The sequence below is a fragment of the Microcaecilia unicolor genome, chromosome 11 (genome assembly GCF_901765095.1).
Source record: "Microcaecilia unicolor chromosome 11, aMicUni1.1, whole genome shotgun sequence".
Classification (NCBI taxonomy): domain Eukaryota; kingdom Metazoa; phylum Chordata; class Amphibia; order Gymnophiona; family Siphonopidae; genus Microcaecilia; species Microcaecilia unicolor.
This window is the reverse complement of record NC_044041.1, coordinates 96,416,089-96,439,553: the sequence shown is the minus strand read 5'-3', so window position 1 is coordinate 96,439,553 and position 23,465 is coordinate 96,416,089. Positions and strand designations below refer to the sequence as shown.

Genomic DNA, 23,465 nt, shown 5'->3' with positions numbered 1-23,465 from the left:
ACTATATTTAAAAAGTTTTGTTTTGGGGGAGGGAAGGGGGGGTTTCATATTTTGGAGGTTCTATTGTATTCTTAATGCTTGATATGCAAATATTATTGTACACCTTTTGCTATGTATAATAAAAATATACTTTCAAAAAAAGAAAAACAAAATCAAGAGTTGATAGAGAATAGGAGAAAACAATGACAGGGACCAACACAATTAGAAAAATAAAATGATCAAACAAAGGTAAAAAAAAAAAAGGAATTTTATTTTTTATCAATCAGAATGTCAGTTTTTGGAATGTATATCTACCAGAACTGGTTTTAGACATGGCTGGGGCCAGCAAGAAAAACCTCACTCACTAGGCTTCATTCTCCAGGATAGTGATGGTAAATTTCCAGCTTTGGGATGAGACACCCTCTGCCATCTTCATCTTCTCTTTGCCAGTGGTACCAATTTCATGACACATTCAACATAATGTGCAACAACAGATGGATGCTATGAATATTTCAGAGTCTTTCAGGTATGGACAAAGTTTTCAGCTTGTACATGGCATTTTATATGAGGTAAGGCTACATGTCTACATAAGATACTTAGTACTAAATTAAATGCCCCCAACTCTGTGACAATCAGCATTCCTCTAATTCTATTTTTGGCAAATAATTCCTCGTTTAGGAGAGAGTGAGAAGCAGAAAATTCCTAGATCTTAACACCTGTACTGCCATGGACTGTATGTGACTTTTATAAATTACACTCTCTCCATATCTCAGCATACAGATGCAGAGCATCACTACTTCAAATTCATGCTTTTGATCAGTTTTCCCCTCCACCTCTGTTAAGACCTAAGTTTACCCACCAACACTGCCCTTTAGTACATTCTAAAAATCCTAATTTGAAACCACATACAGGTCAATGTCCAATAGGTCCTCTTCCTATTCTTTCCTAAAACTTGATGTTGTGTGGTTTTGTATAGAGCTTACAAAAGAAGCACAAGGGTGTACACATGCAAGAAGTACGTGCATGCAGATATTATTGAGGGCAGAGTTTGGACAGATATGTAATGTACACTCATATTTTAAAAGACATGTGCACAAATTTACACCATTAGAGGCGGTCTAAATTTGTGTGAGAACATATGCACCTAGAAGCCTATGCTGCCTTTATTAAATAACTAGTAAAAAAGGCCCGTTTCTGTGAGAAATGAAACGGGCGCTAGCAAGGTTTTCCTGGGAGTGTATGTTTGAGAAAGTGTGCGAGAGATGGAGTGTGTGTGTCAGAGAGAGAATGAGAGAGAGAGAAAAAGTGTGTGTTAGTGTGTGAGAGAGAGTGTGTGTGATGAAACAGGTGGTAGCAAGTGTGTGTTTGTGAGAGAGAGAGAGTGTGTGGGAATGAGAGTGTGTGCCAGGGTGCCCCCCTCCCCCAAGGTGGCCCCCTTCCCTCCCTCTTCCCTGCCTGCCAGATGCAAGTGTGTGTTTGTGACAGACAGAGTGAGTGTGTGCGAGCGTGTTTGTGAGAGAGTGGGTGTGTGCGTGTGGGAATGAGAGTGTGTGCCAGTGCCTGCGTGTCTGGCAGCCTGCCTGCCAAGGGGCTTCCATCCCTCTGCCTCTCTCCCCACCTTGTACTCCTCCTGCAGCCTTCCCTGCCACTTGATCAGCGTTATTCAATACTCCTCTCCCTGCCTGGTAGCACTGAGATGTTGTCCTGCGTGCCTGCCTGCCTGGCTGCCAAGGGGCCCTCCCCCCCTCGTACTGGTCCTGCACCCCTCCATGCCACTTCATCAGCGTTATTCACGACTTCTCCCCCTGCCTGCTAGCAGTGACCTGTTTTACCTCCTGCTCATCCGGCCTTCTGTTGGTTGTTTTTGGAGGGTGTGAGCATGGAATCGCGGCAGTGTCGTCAGCTGTTTTGTTTGGACGGCAGGGTCGGGAGGGCGCAGGACCGCAGCGTGGGTCGTCAGCTGTTTTGACGGCAGGGTCAGGAGGGCACAGGACGCCAGCGTCAGGAGGGCGCAGGTGGCGCGTACATTTTTTGAGGCCAGCAGCGTGGGGATCGCAGCGGATCAGCTGGTCTGATGGCACTCCTCCCCGTGTAGGTCGGTGTTTGCCGCTGTACGTCGGGGGGGTGGAGGGTCTGCGTAGGTCGCTGTTTGTCGGTGTGCGTCGGGCGCGGGGGGGGGTGAAGCGTTGGACGGCGGTGGAACTGGGGATTAGTTGAGTGTCATAGCCCCGCCCTCAACGTCATCACGTTCAGACGTGAGGGCGGGACAGACAGTCATGGTGAAAATTTTGGTCTCTGCCACCTCAAAAACGGAAGTGGCAGCTTCATTTAGAACGTTGGGGTTGCGAATTATGTGCGGAAGGGGCGTGGCTGAGGGGCATGGCTGAGGGCGGGTCTATGAGTGAGAGTGAGTGGTGCATGAGTGAGAGTGAGTGTCCCTGCCACAGTGAGCTTCAGAGCTTCAGAATGTTTCAGGTGAGATTTATTTATATAGATAGGTGCCTTTTTTCCAACTTTTGACATAGGTACCCCCAACAAAAAATTAGCCTTCACAATACTTCAGAACCAAACTAGGGAAGTTAAGTTTCACCTAGTACTACCACAGATCTCCCAAAGGCTTCAAGTGCATCAGCAGCACTGTCATAGTATAAAGGCAGATTTAACATTTCATTGCACACACCCTGCCAGATGTTACCACTTAGTACTCTGTTTTTCCACATGTCACTAGAAAGTGCCAAAAACTGCATTAAGTTTTCTGAGATTTCTCTAGAAGACGTGGATAGGCATCTCTCTCTCTCTCTCGCTCCCAGATCACTGCAAAGTAACAGAGCAGCCCATGTACTGTATCTTCAAGGCTGGCTTCATGACATTACACCCTACTAACCACAAATAAATGGGGCCTGCAGATATTAGCAAAATGAACAATTGTATTATCAATGAATGTCTCCCCATCCTTTAAACAAATTCTCATGCTGATTTCCTTTCACTGCATTTCTAACTACAGTACCTTAGTTGTAAACCTTTTTTTTTTTTTTTTTTAATTAAAATACAGGGTGGGAGCTGCCGAATGACTCAGCAGAACATTTTCCCCTACTCTGTACAAGACCCAGATTTGTTTCCCAAATCTGGCTCTTCTGTCTCCTGACAGCTGGAACTGAGGGATACCACAACCTTGCCTCTCAGAAGGAACCCCAATCTTTGTTCAATTGAACACTTTTCTTTGTGAGAGGTCAAAAATAGAATGGAAAACTGTTGTATTTGTTGGAACTCACATTTTACTTTGCAAAACATTTCTTTAATTAAAAACAAAAATGACTAGGTCTTCCCCTGCCCCATATGTAATCCAGTATCTCTCCCTCTCAAGTTCCCCCTTCCCCCCACCACTCCTGGTCTATCAAACTTGTCTTTACTCCTAGAGGTCACTAGTACCAGCAGCAATTTACATACACTGCCTGCAGCCAGTGCCAGAGTCTTCCCTCTACCATGTGCAGCCCTGAAACAGAAAACTATGTCAGAGGAAGTGAGATACAGAGAAGGGAAGACTCCAGGCAGGCTGCAGGATGCCTGTGTGAATCGCTGCCTAGCAACTTCTAGGAGTAAAGACAAATTTTAAGGTAGATTTTTTTTTTGGGGGGGGGGAGTAGGGAGCTGGACACATGAACGGAACATGCACAAGAAGTGCTGGTGGGGGGGAAGGTTCAGGCCACGGAGCATGCTTGCTTGGGTAACCCCACCAGCAAAGGTAAAATTTTTAATGGGGGCATGGAGGGAGGAGAGAGGAATGGGTGCCGCCCCCCCCCCCCCAAAAAAAAAAAAAAGAAAAAAAGAAAAGGGGCTGCTGGCTACGCCCCTAGTCCAAATTGTTATACTCTAAGCCAAAGTGGAAGGGTGGAGAAGTTTTTATGCTGCTTATATGCTTTTCTGCAAAAAGCAGATGATCAGATGTTAGCAATAAATAATAAAATTAAACTGATGCCCAGGTGAGATGAATTCCAATTAAGGAAGAAGCCCAAAAAACTGAAGGAAGCTTAAGTCAAAAAGAAAACTACACCTCAGCACCCAGGGAAGAAGTGCCTGCTGTATGATGCTATCACATTGCTTAATTGTGGGAAAATGTGGGATACAAATGTAAAATTAATTAATTCAGTGAAGAAACAGAAAGTTCCGAGTGACCAGCTATGCAGCAGTTTGCTCCCTTTAATACGCACCCCACAAATGCATTGAAATTGGTACACTTAAAAAAACTCACCTAGGCCAAAATAGCTTACCTTACTTCTAAAAAGGGGTGAACTCTACAATAATTAGTGCCTCTCCTTCCACCAGTCATGGTAATTGAAGCACACATTGTTAAAACATACCTGTTTGTAATAGGACTCATATACTGGGTTTCCACTGGAAAGCTAAAAAAGGAAAAAAAGAAAAAAAAATTCAGATCTCGGTGAACACTTGTACTGTAACATACAGAAGACATATTTCTACACAGAATGCCAACAATTACTCAATTCATAAGACCCAGAAATTCTCCTGACTTGTGCCTCTAGGCTCTGCCTAACACATTATTTCCCTCATCTGATGTGTTTACGAAGAATTGCTGGACTATTTCCCATAACTATTCTATCCACAGAGGAGCAAGGTTTGAAAGCGCTGACTCTGTCACTGTACATAAACCAGTTCTACCAGCAAAAAAACATGCTGTTCCAGCCAATACTGCGTCTTTTTCCTAGTATCATCTCCTACCTTTGTCATTGTGTATTAAAAAAAAAAAAAAAAAAAAATTAAGGGAGAGGCAGTAACGAGTTTGCTACCTTTTTATTATTCTTTAAATGTTTCTTTGATAAAATGGGGCTTGGATCTTTAGTGATCAAGGACCAACTAAAGCATTATATTTCAATTTATGTGAAAGCGCCTTACAGTATATTGCTCTGGGAAACACAATATAAAACTTTGATGAGACTGTATGTGTCTCCTCACAGGGCATATAAAGCAACACTTATGGCCAGATGATAAATGTTTAAAATGCTTGCAGTCAGCAGTGACTTTAGGACACATGTTCTGGCATATGTCCAGTTGTACAGCGCTTTTGGACATCACACTGTGCTCATGTTTTTGCAATGTAGGTTTGTTGGACGCAGAGGCCCTTAATGCTATTTGATTCTTTCGCAGCAGCCCACATGCCTAAAGGACTTTTTTATTGCTTCCTCAGACTATTATATCTTTGCCCAAATTGAATTCTTCTTCTACTAATTTGAGTTCAAGTTCTGAACCTCCCATTTCCTCTCATGATATGCAGTTTTCTAAATAGCATATTCTGACAGCTTCATGGTCTGCCTTTTCTAAAATGGTATTACCTTTTCTAAAATTCTCTCATGCATTAATCCTTCTACTTCTTCACTTGACCCCCTTCCATCTAAACTTCTGAAGAATTCACTCCATGAGCTTATCTTATGCTTTTGATGGTAAATTCATGTTTAGGCTTTGGAATAATGCCCTTCCTTGTCTTGGAAACCAGATCTTATTTGGCCAATTCTCAAAAAGGCAATATAGATCCATCCTTACCTGAAAGTTACAGGTCAATATCTAATATCCCCTTTGTGGCTAAGACCTCATTAAAAATGTAGATTTTTTTTTCAACTAAAAAGATTTTGTTAAGAAAAATCTTTGCATCCGTGACCATCCAGTTTCTATCTATCATCAACATAGCACTAGAACAGTTATTACATCTATCCTTAGAGAGGTTCATAAGATTCTGGATAACGTTAAATATGCACTCATTTCTTTGACTAACAGGACTCTGAGAACTGTAGAAAAGGGTCCCGACAGGAAAGCATCTGAAGCTCAGATACACGTCTAGCCGATATCATGGCCACCAAAAAGACTGAGAGTCACATCCTTCTCAGAAGCTTGCTTAAGTGGCTCGAAAGGCGAACGCTGAAGAGCCTTCAACACCAGCCCCAGGTTCAAGGCCTGACACGGCGACCGCACGGGAGGACGGAGCCGAAGCGCTCCTCTGAGAAATCGGGCTGAGCAGCAAGGGATAAGCCAGAGACTTTCCCCCGGAAGCATGCCAACGCTGCCACTTGAACCCGAAGGGAATTGTAAGCCATGCCTTTTTGTAAACCGTCCTGCAAAAAGTCCAGAACCTGCGCAACTGTAGCCCACATTGGTGTGATCGCTTTTGAAACACACCACGCCTCAAACTTGCACCAGATCCGAGCATAAGCTGCGGAGGTAGACCGCTTGCAGGCCCGCAAGAGAGTGGAAATGACCTTGTTAGAGTAGCCCTTGTCTCTCAATTGCGCCCTCTCAAGAGCCAGGCCATTAAGACCAAATCGGCAGGGATCCTCCATAGACACCAGACCCTGAACCAGTAGGTTCGGCAAAAGCAACAAAGAGAGTCCAAAATCTCCCGCAAAAAACACAAGAGAACAACAAAACAAGCGGAAGATATCCAGAAGGACCAGACTGAAGCCACAGATGTTGGAAACCAAAATAATTTATTACGACCCAACACAGTCCGTGTTTCGGCCGAAAGGGCCTTTTTCAGGGGTCTTCAGATTGGCATATACAGGTATTCCTCCAAAGAATCCGAATAGACTTGCTGGTATGCAAAGCTACTGCCGGTGTTTTGCATACCAGCAAGTCTATTCGGACAGCTAGCGATCGTCTCATTTTTGTGAGATTCTTTGGAGGAATACCTGTATATGCCAATCTGAAGACCCCTGAAGAAGGCCTTTTCGGCCGAAACACGGCCTGCTATGTGAGCTGCGGACAGCAGAGGCAGGTGGAGCTCGGCCCAGAGGAAAATCTGAGCAGCCTCAGTGGACTGCGTGCCACCCCGACAATTGATGTAGGCCACCGCTGTCGTGTTGTCTGAGAGAACTCGGACAGGAAGTCCCTTCAGAGTCTTGTGGAAGGCCAGAAGAGCCTGGAATATCGCTCTCAGTTCCAAGTGATTGATGGACCACCCCACTTCCACAGGCGTCCACTGACCCTGAGCATAGCTGCCCTGGCAATGAGCTCCCCAGCCCGAAAGGCTGGCATCCGTTATCACCAGGCACCAAGAGGGGAGCGCGAGCAGCATTCCCTGTCGCAGCATCCTATCGGAGAGCCACCAATCCATACTGTACCGGGCCGCAGGGAGCCACATTAGTCTGCATTGGTATTCCTGGGAGATTGGAGACCATTGTTGCAGCAGAGCACTCTGCAGAGGTCTCATGTGAGCTCTCGCCCAGGGAACCACCTCCATGGTGGCCGTCATCGAACCCAGGAGCTGAACAAAGTCCCAAGCTCGAGGGCGAGGCATCCGCAGGAGCAGACAGACCTGATTCTGAAGCTTGCATCGCCTGTGATGAACCCTGAGGCCGTGTCGAATTGGACCCCCAAATCCTCGAGAGATTGAAAGGGGGTCAGGTGACTTTTGAGCGAATTGATCACCCAGCCCAGCGTCTGAAGAACCATTCTAACTCTGGTCGTGGCGAGTCGGCTCTCGTCTGCCGAATCCGCCCTGACGAGCCAGTCGTCTAGATACGGATGAACTCTGATACCCTCTCGCCTGAGAAAGGCAGCTACCACCACCATCACCTTGGAAAAGGCATGGGGAGCTGTGGCTAGGCCGAAAGGCAAGGCCCGAAACTGGAAATGTTAGCCCAACACCGCAAACCAGAGAAACTGCTGATGCGGGGGCCAAATAGGAATGTGCAAGTAAGCTTCCTTGAGGTCCAGAGACGTGAGAAACTCTCCTGGCTGTACTGCCGCAATGACGGAGCGCAGGGTTTCCATGTGAAAGTGTCGCACTCTTAGGGCCTCGTTGACTCTTCGTAAGTCGAGGATCAGTCGGAAAGACCCGCCTTTTTGAGGGACCACAAAGTAAATAGAGTAGCGACTGCAGCCGCGTTCAGCGGAAGGCACTGGAACCACCGCTCTGAGTTGCAGCAAGACTTGCAAGGTCTCCTCTACCGCCGCCCGTTTGACGGCAGTGCCGCATCGGGACTCCATAAAAGCAACTCTTACCGGGGCACCGAATTCCAATCGGTAGCCTTCTCTGATCAAGTCTAGGACCCACTGATCCGAAGAAATCTTGGTCCACTCCTCGAGGAAGAGGGGAAGACGATCCCTACTGCAGGAATCTACAAGTGGACCGGCGTCCCGAAATTGTGGAGAACGCCCCTGCGCTCCTGGCTGTTGGCCGGCTGCTGCGGAACGTTTGTCCAAGCGAAAGTAGTTCCTCTGCTGAAAACGGGAACATTGAGAAAACCCAGCAGAGCGTCACGGGCGAAACCTGCGAGCTTCGCGGAAACGTGGCCTGGAAGAGGAGGGAAAAACAGGAGTTTTGGAAGAAGGCCACGGCCTATCCTGAGGTAACCGTTGGGATTTAGAGTCCCCCAGGTCTTTAACAATCTTCTCCAATTCATCTCCAAATAACAGAAGGCCCCGAAAGGGTAACCTCATCAGCTTTTGCTTAGAGGCCATGTCAGCCGCCCAATGCTGCAGCCAAAGAAGACAGCGGGCAGAAATCCCACAGCCATCTGCTTAGCCAAAGCTCTGACCAGATCATAAAGGGCATCAGCCAAAAAGGACAAGGCAGACTCCATTCACGGGCCAATCTTAGAGAGGGCACCCACACCATCCTCGGGCTGATCAACCGCCTGATGTAACCAGGACAGGCAGGCTCGGGCTGCATAGGAACTGCAAATAGCCGCCCTTGAGGAAAGGCCCGAGATTTCAAAGGACCGCTTCAGCGTGGATTCTAGCTGTCGGTCCTGCATATCTTTCAAAGCGACCCCTCCCTCCACCGGGAGAGTGGCCTTCTTAGTCACGGCCATGACCAACGCATCCCACTTTAGGCATCCCAAAAGGGACCAAGTGATCTTCACTCAGAGGGTAAAGCTGACCCACAGCCCTGGCTACCTTCAAAAGCCCATCAGGGTCAGACCATTGAGCTGAAATAAGCTCTTGGATGGAGTCATGCACAGGAAAAGCCCTAGACGGCTTCTTAGTACTAGCCATCCCAGGATTAACAGAGGAGGCCTCACCCTCAGCAGGATCTTCAATAGAAAGGGCCTGCAAGACGTCAGAAATGAGAGCTGGCAGCTCATCGCGGTGAAAAATCCGTACCACTTTAGGGTCATCCAAGTCCTGTGGCAAACAGATACCCTCATCTGGATCATCCATCCATGAGGGCCTGCCAAACCCGTCAGACTCCCCACATCCTGACCACAGGGGAGATGCGCCACTCTCAGACGGAGAATTTACCCATCTATGTTTAGCGTCAGTCCAACGCTCGGGGGAAGAAGTAAGCTCCTCAGCCACCACAGTGCTATCCAAACATGGAGGTAATCCAGTCCGCATCGTAGTGTCAGACGCCTCCAGCATAGCTCTGTTTAACATAAAGGCCTTATGCATCAACAGCACAAACTCAGTGGAGAAAAACTCACCCTGCCCTCCGCCCCCAAATTAGGAGAAGCGAGAGAAGGAGCTCCCCTAGCAGCCTCGTAATGAGGCGCCCCCTTGCACTCAGACTCCTCCACAACAGCGAGGGTTGAGCCACGCGGCATTTCCAAAATGGCGCCCGCTGCCAGCTCCATCGAGCGGGAAGAATCACTGCGCTCGCCATGCCCGTACTAGCACGAGCGTCCAAGGAGCATGTACTGCAAAGCCCCGCTGCTGACCTGCGTTTACCACAGCAGGAGCAGCGCTTAACTGTTTCAGCAGCCATCGCCCGACCGGACGGAAATATAGAAATAAAATGGCGGCCTCTCGCCAACTGACCCCACACAGGACGCTGTCCGTGGGAAACTCCCCGGAGGAGCTGGGCACCACTCTCACCTCGGAAGACCGAGTCAACGAGCTCCGGTCAGGCTGCACAACACCAGAATCTCTGCAAAAAGCCTCAGAACAGCAACGCTGAATAAGCACGCACTTTTTTTTTTTTTTTACACTGTGAGGAAAGTTGGAGGCAGGCAGCAAATGAGGGACTCCGGGAGGAGGGGGGATGGGGTAAGGCAGGGACAGGGAACAAAACCAAGTATGCCTTCAAAGTGGGCACCACCAGCCACAACACCCCCGCTCTACTGGCAAAGCACAGGAGCCACCCCAGGCAGGGATCCAGGAGCTGATCAAGCGACGCCCACACCTGCTGGGAGATAGAGATATACTGGAGGCAGGAGGAGCTAGACGTCCAGGGTCACTGTGGCTTTTCAGTGTTCTCTATCTCCACCTGCTGGTAGGCGGATACAGCCCATCAGTTAATGGATTCATCTGCTGCTGATGACAAGGAATCAGTCGTTTTCTCAGTCCATTGGCTATTTTAATTCAATCTTTTGGAAACAGTGCCCATCTTTTCACAGACAATATGCAATGTATTTCCATAGCTGATCTTCAATATCCTAATTCACTCAAAGTTAATCATTGTCTAAAGTAATGCAGATTACAGGTTGGTCCTTAGCACCATCACCTATTCTTTTGGGACATACACTTTTGGTTGAGCCTACTTTGAAAATCTTGGGCCTTACCTGGGAATCAACCAGCTTTTGACCATCAAGTTTCCCAAAATTCTTGTCTCATTTTTTTTTTTTTAGCTTTTAGGTCAATTACATCTTGTCATTTCCCGATTAAAGGAGCTCTTCTTGCTCTAGATTTTGCTTTAGTTATTAGCAAGCTTGATTATTGGAACTCTGTTATAATGGACTTTCATCTGTACTTCTACGTTGTTTACAATTTGTTCCTGACATGGAAATTAAGCTTGTTGCTGGTGCACCCAAATATTACTGCATTACCCCTTTACTTAGGGAAATATACTGGTTGCCAGTTACTTACCAAATTAGGGGCCCTGTTTACTAAGCCTCGCTGTAGGCGCGCACACTTTTTAGCGCGCACTAACGATAGAGACACCCATTATATTCCTATATGGGCGAGTGGTCTCAAAGGGGCACATATGGTTTTCATTTTTTCTTTCTGAAATCTCACTGTCAATTAACCGCCTTCCCTCCCTTTTCCTCGTCTATTTATTTTATTTATTGTAAACTGTTCTGATTGGATTTCAAAGGACAGTATAGTAAATGATGTAATAAACATTTTCTGAAGTGGGTGTGAGAATACCTTTAGTATCACTATAACTCCCACACTGCAACCAGTAAGGAGAAATTAGATCTTATCTGCTAATTTTTTTTCCTTTGGTCCTCACCAAACCAAACCCTGAGAGACTAGTTACATGAATTGCCAGAGGAAGGCTTAGGTTTACCTTCTGGAAGCCTCCAAGGCGTAACCTCCTCCAAATCCTTCACTAATTTCTCTAGGTATTGTCAAACAATGATTTACCCCAGGAAGGGAGCTTGCTGAGATGAGATTTAGATGCTGAGTCTGCAGCCAAATTCCTTAGCCATAAGAAGAATCTGGAAAATACTGAGAGTGCCATTCCTCTTGCCAGAGCACTAGTTAAATCATAAAAGATTATCAGCTATATAACTCAAAGCAGCCTCAAGCCGAACTCTCCAATCGACACCCAATGGAAAAAAGGCTCTGGCCACACAGGAACTACAGATCGAAGCTTGGAAGCTACTTCCACCTTGCAGTCCTGGAGGTCCTTAAGAGTCGCCATGAATTCAACTGAGATAATTTTCCTTGTTACTGCTGTCACTAAGGCATCCACTCTGGGTTCCCTGAACTTCTCCTTTTCCTCAGACACTAACAGATACAATTTAAACATGGGTGGTTCTAATATGGCTTAGATTTTTTTTTTTTAATTGGGGTAGCTGTCTCCTTGGCTAAATAGTACAAAATCTTTTTTCATTTAATAGGGGAATGTATTTATTTTTAGCACTTGATATACTGCAAGTGATCCCTGAGGCAACTATGCGGTTTACAATTTATTTTATAGGTACTTTGCACTGTCCCTAATGGGCTCACAATCTTAAGTTATATATTGTACCTGGGGCAATAGAGAGCTAAGTGACTTGCGCAGGGTCACCTGGAGATGCAGAGTGAATTGAACCTGTTTCCCCAGGATCTCAATCCATTGCCGACCATCAGGCAGCAGCAGGAATCAAAACCCAGTTCCTCAGGTCTGCAATCCACTGCACTAACCATTAGGCCACTCTTCCACTCTCAAGATTTTGAATCTTGGGTTGGCAAAACAAGTGGCCCATGTAGGGCAGCTGTAATATGTTTATGTATCATAGCACTGGAAGAAAGCTCTCTTATGCACTGGAGCAGTAGTAGTTTTGATGATCCAGTATAGGGACAGGATGCCCCTTCAGTCAAGCTAAGTAGCATTGGAACTGTATTTTGATATAATTTGTGAATTACCAGCGGTATTTATTGGGACTGGGGGTTTAGATGTGGACATTTTTGGGTTTTTTGATGACTAAACAGACTGGCAACTTTTTTCTCCATTTCTGGAAAATTTTTGGTTGCTCTCTTTTTTCTGGAGTTTGATGATTTATTGAGGCCAAGGATAATATCTGGGAATTCCTTTGGGAAAACTGACACATTTGGTCAGATCGATGCACTCAGAGCTTTGAGACCTTATTTAAATTTTGAGATATCTAAAAACTTGGAATATGTACCATATAGTTGGATTTATCATCAATAAAAAATGTTAAACCTTAAATTTTGAGATATCTGTAGCCCCCCATAGTCTATGTTAGCCATTTTGTTAGCAAACTGCATGTTTCATGTTTTTTGAGGTATTTTGAAAGTTTGCTAATCCTTGTGTATATTTTCTGTTCAGTTTTGAATGCCATATGTCGCTAAGGACAGAAAGACTTGAAACAGTTCAGAAGAAAGCAACAAGAATGGTATGGGGTTTGCGCAAAGAGACTTGATGACCTGAATATATACATTCTAGAAGAAAAGAGGGATGGGGAGATATCATATAGGCATTTCAATACTTGAAAGGTATTTAATTAATATACAAACAAATCTTTTCCAGAGACAGGGAAGGCACGAGCCGAGACTACAGGTGGTAGGAATATCATCAGGCAGTACTTTTTTATGTAGAGAGTAGGGAATGCCTGGGATGGCCTCTTGGTGGAGAGTAGTGGAGACAAAAACAGTGAAAATTCAAAACCGTTTGGACAAAGGTAAAATTATGTCTTACCTGATAATTTTCTTTCCATTAGTCCCTCAGATCAATCCAGAGACTTGTGGGTTATGTCCCTCCACTAGCAGGTTAGATAGAGAGAACACCGAAGTTCGCCCACAAGAGGGCATGTGCAGCCAGCCTCACTTCAGTATACGATACCAAAGCAGTAAGAAACCATTTGAATCATAGTTCACTCTCCTGCCTCTCAAAAAGAGCAAATAATCTGAAGGAAAACCCTCCAGCTGCTTCACAGTAACAACTGTTTTCCAAGAACTTGTTGAATCCAAACTTCCAGACCAACAGAAGAACGCAAACCTAAACCACATGAACTATACCAAACTCTGCCATATATACATCATACAGAATCAGGTAATGCGCACCCCAGGGAGGGCCTCTGGATTGATCTGAGGGACTAATGGAAAGAAAATTATCAGGTAAGACATAATTTTACCTTCCATAGCGTCCCCAGATCAATCCAGAGACTTGTGGGATATACCAAAGCAGTCCTCAAGAAGGGTGGGACCGCATACTCCCTGAAGACAGCACCGAAGCGCTGAAAAACGCATCCTGACACGCCGCGACATCAAGTCCATAATGTCTAGCAAAAGTGTGTACCAACGCCCAAGTAGCCGCTCTAGAAATCTTGTCCAACGGCACCAGCGGGTACTCCGCAACGGACGTGGCCTGAGCTCTAGTGGAATGCGCACGAATCTGAAGAGGAATCGGCTTCCCCGTGGAAGATACGCAGAGCCGATCACTTCCCGTACCCATCGAGCGATCATAGCCTTAGAAGCTATCTGTCCCTTTTGTGTATCCCGCAAACAGGACAAAGAGCTGAACTGACTTCCGGAAGGAATTAGTAACCTCTAAATATGTGAGAAGAGCCCTCTGACATCCAAACAACGCAACTGGCGAAAATCCTCCAGGTAATCTTCCCGCTTGAAGGTTGGTAAATGCACTTCCTGATTAAAGGTGAAAACGCGAAATCACCTTCGGCAGAAATGACGGAACCGTAGGGACCAAGACTCCAGCTTCCGAAAAACGCAGAAAGGGATCCCTGCACGACAGAGTCTGCAGCTCCGAAACCCTTCTGGCCGAAGCCATGGCCACCAAAACCACCATCTTCAACATGAGATCCTTCAAAGACGTCTTACTCAGAGGCTCAAATGGGGCCCACTGTAACGCCCTCAGTACTAGGTTCAAACTCCATTCCGGTACCACTGGCATCTGAGGGGGTCGAACATGACTAACGCCCCGGAGAAAACGAACCACATCCGGATGAGCGGCCAACGATCAACCACCTAACTGGCCTCGGAAACAGGCCAATGCTGCCACCTGTACCTTAGGAGAGCTCAGAGAGAGAGGGCCTTCTCAAGCCCCTCTTGCAAGAAGGCTAAGATGGACGCGAGAGGAGCCGACTCCGGCGAAATGGCTCAGGACGAGCACCAAGCAACAAAAGTTCGCCAAACTCTAGCGTACGCTGAAGTAGATCGCTTGCGCGCTTGCAGCATCATCACAATCACTGACTCCAAAATCCCTCTGCGTCTGAGCTGCGACCACTCAATAGCCAAGCCATAAGACCAAACGGAATGGAATCCTGCATGATCACTGACCCCTAAATCAGAAGATCGGGAACGTCCGATAGCCGCAACGGGTCGTCTATCAACAGACGCACCAAATCCGCATACCAAGGACGCCTGGGCCAATCCGGAGCCACCAGAATGACCACTCCTGAATGCTGTGCGATCCTGCCGATCACCCGACCGAGCATGGGCCATGGAGGAAAGACATACAGGAGATCCTGCAGCCACCTTTGCAATATCGCAACTATTCCTTCGGACACGAATTCCCTGCCCCTGCTGAAAAAGCGAGGCACTTTGGCATTGGAATAACAGGCCATTACATCCAGTACTGGCATCCCCCAATGAGATGTTATACGGTCGAACACTACTGGAGAGAGCTCCCACTTCCCCACATTCAACTGGTTCCAGTTGAGGAAATCCGCCTGCACATGCAGGACTCCCGTGATGAGAGCCGCTGACAAAATAAATCGCCGCGTTTCTGCCCAGCGGCAAAAGGCAAGCGCCTCCGTTGACAACTGAGCGGTCCGAGTGCCCCCTTGACGACTGACATAAGCTACCGCTGTCACTTTGTCGCAAAGGGCTCGTACCGACTGGTTCAGCACCAAAGTCTCAAAGGCTTGTAGTGCCAGCTGAATCGCCTGCAATTCCAGAAGACTGATTGACAACCGAGCCTCCGATGGACTCTGATGAAGCAGGTTGGAACTACAAAACAAAGGGAACAAATTCCCATTCCCCAATTGCAACTGGGGACAGACTCGACTGTGCCTAAAGGAAGAAACGTTGGTAAGGTGGCAAGAACTGCCTGACAGCGTTTGAGCTTGCATGTAGACTCCAAGAAAAAATCTGTAGTGAAGTCCAGGTTGTAACTGTACAATAGAAAAACTAAGACACATCTGAGCTGAGGTAATCTTGGTCCACTCCTCCTGAAACCAGCACAGGAGTCCTGCCTGAGGAGTGAACTGAGACTCCAGCATTGGAAGATGCAGCAGGCATAGGCTGACCTGGAGTTGAAACAGAGCTCATTCTACCAGCAGCCAGGTGGCTTGTCGTAGTGGAAGTGGAAACCCTGAAAGTGGTTTTCCTGGCCCCACAAAACCTACAACAAAACCAAGTGGATTAAAAAATCAGCCTTAAACTCATCCCCTGGCAATCTCCGAGACTTGGAAGTCCCTCAGGTCTTTACCCAACTGCCCTAGATCTTCTCCTGTCCCAAGATTACTTCCAAAAGGCAGGTTGCCAAATGTGACTTGGAAGCCACATCAGTGATCTGATGCCTAAGCCAGCGCTACTTCTTACAGATAGAGACAAGAATTGGCTGGTGTGACTGTGCCCTATAACTGCTGTGCATTGGAGCTAACAAGTACGGCTGAGAACCAGAGACAGATGATGTAGCAGAATATGGCTGTTGTGAAATACCTAATCCAGGAAAGGGTACTTATTATTATGAAAAAGAAATAAGCAGTTTGTGTAGAGACTTCAACTATTGTTGTGTGTAAATAAATGTGATCCGTTTGAGAGCATATACAGATAAATAGAAACAAAATATAGATATTATATGGGCATAACACTGTTTGTTGTTATTGTGTAGACAGACAAAAAGCATTATAACTCAAAAAGCTTTAGGTAGAATAGAAGGCCTCATATAAATAGAGCACAAGAGGATAGCAGATACATTACCACATTCAAACTTTTCAAAATTCCTCTGGACCTTCTACGACTTTTCTCTGCACCCACTCGACTTGCGAAAATCTTTCTTAAGGGTCTGTCATGTGAATGTCTACTTATATGCACTTATAGAAAGCACATCCAATGATACATGAACAGCTAGACTATTTTACATTGCAAACATTTCTGAAACCTATCATATTTGAAAATATCATTTCCTTATAACCTTTATAATTATCCCAAAAATGAATGGGATTCGCACATCCATTTACCTTCCTCCGCAACTTAATCAAAACTATACTGGAAATTTGTATCATGATAGCCGCCATGGTGGCTAAAAAGAAGGAAAAAAAACAATTTTGCAAAGTCAGAAAAACAATTTGTAGGCAGACGAATCTGCGCTTGCTAAGATTAAGACAGTTCACAAATCTTCTTCACACACAGTGACGTCGGAGAGAAAATGGAAGGGAAAGAATTTCCTTTAAAGTTCTCCGGTAGCAGAAAATACAAATATAAATCAAAAGAGAGTTGAACAGAAAGCAGTAAACGGTGGGAATTTATTAAAAATCAAAAGTGAGAAATAATGAGTTTTATCTTGTCAGCGGCATTGCTTATCTTTAAAAGTTTAAAGAAAACTGTTCAGTGCTACAGACAAGTATTATAGCCAAGTAGCAGAAGAAAATACAGCTGTTAATCAAAAGAAAGTTAGTCAGAAGACAGTGAACAGTGAGACTTCATTATTCAGATGTTTGAAATAAAGGAAAAAATAAACAGAGGATCACATTTTTTTTTCCCTTTTTGTTTCCAGTCTATGAATAACAAGGTAAGGAAAAAAGTAACAGAATAGATAACTATCTGTAAACCACTAGTTTGCGGGAGTTCATAGTGAATGTTTAAAGAAGCAGGCTAGGGCTTCCGGTGGCTTTAGGGGGAAGCGCCGTAGAATTCTGTCTTAATCAGGCAATAACTAAATCATTACCATGCTACAAGCAGGGTGTGAGAAAAAGAAAACACAAAAGTAAGAAATAATGAGTTTATCCTGTTACACAAAAGTTTTAGAAATAGCGGCACCTCTCTGCCAGGGGAGGGGAGGGGGAAAGAGTACTCAGCATGACCTTGAAGTACAGAAAAATGAAACTGTCAGGCTTTCCCAGTATGAGCGTTTACACAGAGAAAAGCAGAGATGCAGCTTTAAGCATGAAGCACAAAAGAATGCATTTGTAGGTCTGAGTAACTCGGGCTCAAACCAGATGGACACAAGACCATTCTGTTTTGTTTTGTTTTTTTAAGAATGAGGTGCACAATATATTTAAAAAGTTAGCTAAAAACAAATCTATTACAGGGGATTCTGGAGTTGAAAAGCCTGATGAACTGGGACAGTCCCTGCTCAAAGAGCTTACAATCTAATATACAAAAAATAAATAAAGTAAGCAAATCAAATCAAATCAATTAATATGAACGGGAAGGAAGAGAGGAGGGTAGGTGGAGGCGAGTGGTTACAAGTGGTTACGAGTCAAAAGCAATGTTAAAGAGGTGGGCTTTCAGTCTAGATTTAAAGGTGGCCAAGGATGGGGCAAGACGTAGTGGTTGAGAAGAGGGATGAAACACTGGTGGAGAGAGTGCAAGAGTCAATAGCGTGAAGATTCCTAAATGTATTGGCGGAGATTGGATGGGACTTCGGGGAGGATATGCTCAGATACTGCTCCTACTGTATTAATAAAAGATTCTGACTGCTTGTCAAATAGGATTTGTTTTGAATGTTAATTGGCCTCTCCATATGATGATCACCATGATGCATCCAACTCAAAAAGAGTAAGATTTTCCACTGCGCTGTTTTGCATGTCCTGAATTGTTTAAACTAAAGTGACCACTTAGCAAAAAATAATATAAAATAGACCTCAGAAAACTCAGAACACCCATCATATAGTCAATAAATATGGTTGTTCAAATATGGTAGCGCTTATTTAAATCACTGAAACCTATGTGCTCAAAATAATATAATGTTTCCAGTCATAGCCAGAGTTCATATATACTGCAAAATGTTATGGTCTGAGTGGTCACTTGCAATATACATAACAAACCGGAGCCTCCAATTAACCCCCCCCCCCCCCCCCCCCCCCCCCACTTATCTTAGATTTGAATTTCAAATGCCATTTCTTCTCCCTCTAAGCAATGCCATCGCTGCTTTCAACTCAAGACCCTGAAGCAGGAATTTCGAAACCTGTATGGAGTTGGGCGTTAGAGGGAGAATGAATAAACAACATTTGAAATTCAAATGAACATTTAAGATGTGTGTTTTTGATTGGAGGCTCCTGTTTCATATTTTCAGCACATAGAGGTTTCTAGTAATTGAAATAATAGCCACCATATTTGAACAGCCATATTTATTGGCTATATAATGGGTATGCAAATTTTCTGAGGTCCTTCTATTTATATTTAATTTTTTTGCTAAGTTTAGTTTAAACAATTTTGGCCAATTATTAATTGATTATGGTATCTGATATGAGTATATATTTAGTGTTTGGGATTTTTCTGTTGAATTGGTTTGTACTATAGTAGGGCATTAAAGCACTACAAAAATGCAAGATTTTAATTGAGTGTTTAAATGTTGTATTGTTGGGGATTTTGTTGTAAATTGCTTGGGATTTGGTTAGTAAGGCAATTAATAAATTGAAGTAAAAAGTGTAGAAGTAGTTGGGGGGAGGTATATAAGAGGGGAGGTGAAGGGGTGCAAGGATTAATAGCTAAAAAAGAAAACGGTGACAGTATGAGTTTGTTATATAATTGTACATTCTGTTTTTGTTTAATCTTGATGGGTGACATTTACAGTTTGTAATTTCTTTGCCAATAAAATAGTTTAAAAGTAAATTGAAGTAAATAAAGGGGCCTTTTACAGAGTTGTGGTAAGCCCAATGCGGGCTTATTGCTCACTCTTCTGAGACTACCACCAATCCAGTGCAGCCGCCGGCGGTAGTCCTGCCCCGAGTGCGTGCCATTTCTGGGAGAAAAAGAAAACTACTACTACTACTACTACTATTTAACATTTCTAGAGCGCTACAAAGTGTACGCAGCGCTGTACAAACACAGAAGAAAGACAGTCCCTGCTCAAAGAGCTTACAATCTAATAGACAAAAAGTAAAGCATTTAAATTTAAAATATTTAAGCAGTCAAGCACAAGAGAACAGTCACAGAAGGACAGAAGATGTTGAAGGGTGGTCAGTGTGATTAGGTGTAACTCTGGTTGGAGTAGTGGGAGAAGGTGATAGGAGATATACTATAGGATGTCATTCTGAGGCCAGGCTAAGTCTAAAGCAGGAGAAGGTATTCTCTGCAGCCTATCTGTGAGATGGAAAATGCTCTCTGAAGCTGCTGCTATAAGTTGTTAGTTTTCTCTCCCTGAAAGAGATCCAAGCCACACCCACGAAGTTCAAACTGTCAGTGGGGAGGGTGAGGGGAGGAAATGGCAGTGCTTGATGAAAAAGAGAGCTCAGTTTGATAGGAGATATACTATAGGATGTCATTCTGAGGCCAGGCTAAGTCTAAAGCAGGAGAAGGTATTCTCTGCAGCCTATCTGTGAGATGGAAAATGCTCTCTGAAGCTGCTGCTATAAGTTGTTAGTTTTCTCTCCCTGAAAAAACCCCTGGAAATGGCTTGTGCGGCAGTAACCCGGTGGTAATTGAGTATCACCGTATGCTGCCCGGTTTGCATGGAAGCCCTTATCGCCACTTCAGTGGGTGGTGGTAAGGGCCTCCGTTGCATGTCCATGCGGTAAGAGTTCTCTTACCGCATAGGGGTAAAAAGAGCCCTGGCGCTGAAGGAGTGGAACGCCGGTACTACCTGAATACTACTGAGCAACAGGACAACCTCATGTTTTGTGCCTACTGATGGACTTTTACTTATGCACTCTACCTCTGCTTTTGGCTGTTTGGCCACACCTTATTACTGCACTGGACATTTGTGCCTTATCCAGTTTTACTGTTTACTAACAAGACAAGTTTGCTGTTTACTAATGTACAGACAGAATGCAGGGCTATTAGATATATAGCTTGTAACAGTAGTTTGCAAGGCCTATACAAGACCAGCTTGCACGTAGCAACGCCATCTGAATAGGCGACCTTGGAGGGTGCTGACACCCCCCTGCATTCCTGAGCCGCACCTTATCTCCTGTGCTAGAAAGGAGCATTGTGTGTGTACAGAATAAGCTGCTAAGTTTAGTTTTTCTTGCCAGTATCATTTCAGTGTTATGACGTGTGTACGTACTGGGACTACAATTTTGTACTGTAAGAACTACAAATGTTTACTGCGCATGACAGGTATGACGTGTAAGGGGCCAAATGCGCAGGCCCAGTAGGGAAGTATAAATGTAAGCGTCAGATGATTTATGACACACAGTGTCCCGAGGCTACTCGGTGCTGTTCACTTGCTAGCAATAAAGTTGCCTTGTTTGGAACCAAAATTTGCCTTTCGTCTCCTGATTTCCCACCTGTTTCATTGGCGACCCAGATGGGACAGAAGTAGAAAGGGGAATCGGATTATATTCTTCCCCTCCCCCACTGCGGTCGGATCGGGTCATCGACCCCCACCTGAGAAGGTGGTGAGTGGCCACCGCTGATTTCAGCGTCCATCTCCCGGAGGAGGGCCGATCCACTCCGCCTGACTGTAGAGGGGGCTGTGTGGTTCCGACAAGGCACCTTTTTCCATTTCAGAGAGAAGCGTACGACGGCGCAGCCTGCGACCCCGGCGGACAGGCGAGTATACTCTACGTAGTGACCGGCCCAGTAAGGACCGAAGAAGAGGCGTGATCACCCTCTTTTAGCCAGTGACTAATACGGACTATTGGTATCCGACTAGGTCCCGAAACTCACTAGGCTCCGACGACGAAACCGAGCGGCGAACGGGAGGGTTTCTTGTGGCGTATGAAAGTGTGTGAATGGGCTTGCAGTTCCAGGCCGGGCGACCGCGTCCTGGTCAGGCCGAGTGTTGACCCTTCTGTGTCTGGTGGAACGAGACCCCTTACTCCTCCACCTCCCCTTTCCCCCTTTTGTCCGTCACCTGTCCTTTGGCACTCAGGTTAGGATGGGCGGGGGTGGGTCCTCACCGTTAGATTTAATGACGGAACACTTTAGCGAAGTGTTCGACCTAGATAAATGTAGCAGGGCCGGGATGATACAGAGATGTCAATTTATGTGGCCAGGGCTAGGAATTGCTGGATGGCCCCCGGAAGGGTCATTCGAGTATGAAAAAGTGGCGGCGGTCATGAATATTGTTATAATTGAGGGAAACCCAGGCTGTCCCGAGGACATTCCATACATAGAAGCGTGGTTGGATGTAGTCCGGGATCCGCCGGCTTGGGCCCAACGGAAGGTAGAAAAGGCCGCCCTTATGTTGGTAAAGCAGAGAAAAGGCCGGAAAACCAAACTTAGAACCCTGCCGACCCATGCCTTCGCTCTCCAAAGCTCGGCAACCGCTGCCGTCCCGAAGGCCGCAGGGACCGCCCCCATACGGCCTACCGCCCCTAGCACTGAAGCCACTGAGACCACGCCCCCTGCTACCAGAGTCAAGGCAGGAACTACGCCCAGTACCACCAACACACTTTCTAGGAAAAAACCCCCAAAGAAAACCGCAGGGAAAGTTCAGGGTTCGGCCGAGAAGAAGCCTCCAAAAGCCCCGATACTTGCTACGGCGGAGGCATACGAAGACGACATTGCGCCGCCGCCCTATGCTCCTATGTACCCTGACCTTACGGGCCTAGCAGAAGGCCCCGCTGACGCCGAGACTTCCGGGTCAGAGTCGGATGCCGGGGGGGACGTCCCGCCCAGCCTCACCTGAGTCACCTGGCCTCGCAACCACACGGAAGAGTAAACGGGTTGTGAAGAACATTACTCGGTTCCCCCAATCGAGTCCGCAACAGGCCCAGGCCCTTCCGTCCAACCGAAAAGGGGGAACCTCCCACTTATTCCCAGTTCGACAGTCCACCACCTATACCCCTAACCCGGCGGAAGGGGGGGGCCAGCCCATCGAATCAACAGTTTATAGCCACGTTCCCTTCTCAAGTGCCGATTTGTATAACTGGAAATTCCATGGGCCGTCCTACGACCAGAAACCCGAGCAGCTGATAGAGCTGGTGGAAGGCATTATATACAGCTATAATCCAACTTGGGCAGACCTTAGGCAGTTGAGCGCCCACATCCTGACCTCTGAAGAACGCCGCCTTTTACAACAAAATATGGAGCAAGCCATCCGGGATGCGAATCCGGCCCATGCCAATTTACAGAACCTAATAGAAACGGAGGCGCCCATCGCTGCCCCTACGTGGGACTACCGAACCGCCGAAGGCCAAACCTTTATCCGCCGATACCAGCAGGCGTACCTGGCCGCCTTAAAGAAGGGGAAGCAGAAGGTTACCAACATGGGAAAAATCCACAGTGTAGTCCAACAAAAGGACGAGAGTCCAGGGGACTTCCTTGAACGACTTATGGAAGCATTCAGAAGGCACAGCCCGATAAATCCCGAAGACCCTAAGAACCTCCCAACCGTGGTTATGAGTTTTGTTAGCCAGTCAGCACCGGATATACGAAGAAAGCTACAGAGAACGGAGGGGTTCGAAGGGATGAGCCTAAGCCAACTGAAAGCTATAGCTGATCGCGTATTCGGATATCGCGACCAGGAGGAGAAGGTGGAGGCCCGGAAGGAATCGACCAGACGGATGCGGGAGAAGGCAGATGTGTTGGCCACGGTGCTGGAAGAACGAATGAGGTCTAGACCAAAGGGGAGGGGCAGGAGAACAAGAGGAACGCGGTCCCCCATAGGGCGTAACCAGTGTGCAAATTGCCGACAAGAAGGACACTGGTGGGCTGATTGTCCAGAGGAGATACGGGACAACCCGAGAGAAGAGGAATCATGGGACCGGCAGAGAGAGGAGGAGACCGGCGACCGCACGGGGGCCCCTAGGCGAGGCCGTGGAAGGGGCCGAAGAGAGAGAGGACGGGATGACCGGAGGGAATGGCAGATGGCTGTGGACGCTACCCGAGACAGCACAGCATGAAGAAACCGGGAGGGCAGAGTCCCCACTGACCCTCTGGTGGAAATTCGGGTGGGGACAGAATCTATGAAGGCCTTACTAGACACGGGGGCCCAGCGATCTGTTATCACCACT

At 46.3% G+C, this 23,465-nt stretch overlaps 1 protein-coding gene across 4 annotated transcripts in view; it reads right to left on the bottom strand.

Moving 5' to 3' along the window:
• The window catches only part of EPS15L1 (epidermal growth factor receptor pathway substrate 15 like 1), a 425,390-nt gene that overhangs the window by 362,278 nt on the left and 39,647 nt on the right, over positions 1–23,465 (bottom strand). For all 4 annotated transcript variants that reach the window (XM_030218157.1, XM_030218156.1, XM_030218158.1 and 1 more), the window contains exon 2: positions 4,338–4,379. In XM_030218157.1, coding sequence (XP_030074017.1) covers positions 4,338–4,379 — 42 coding nt within the window. The remainder of the gene's footprint in view (positions 1–4,337; positions 4,380–23,465) is intronic.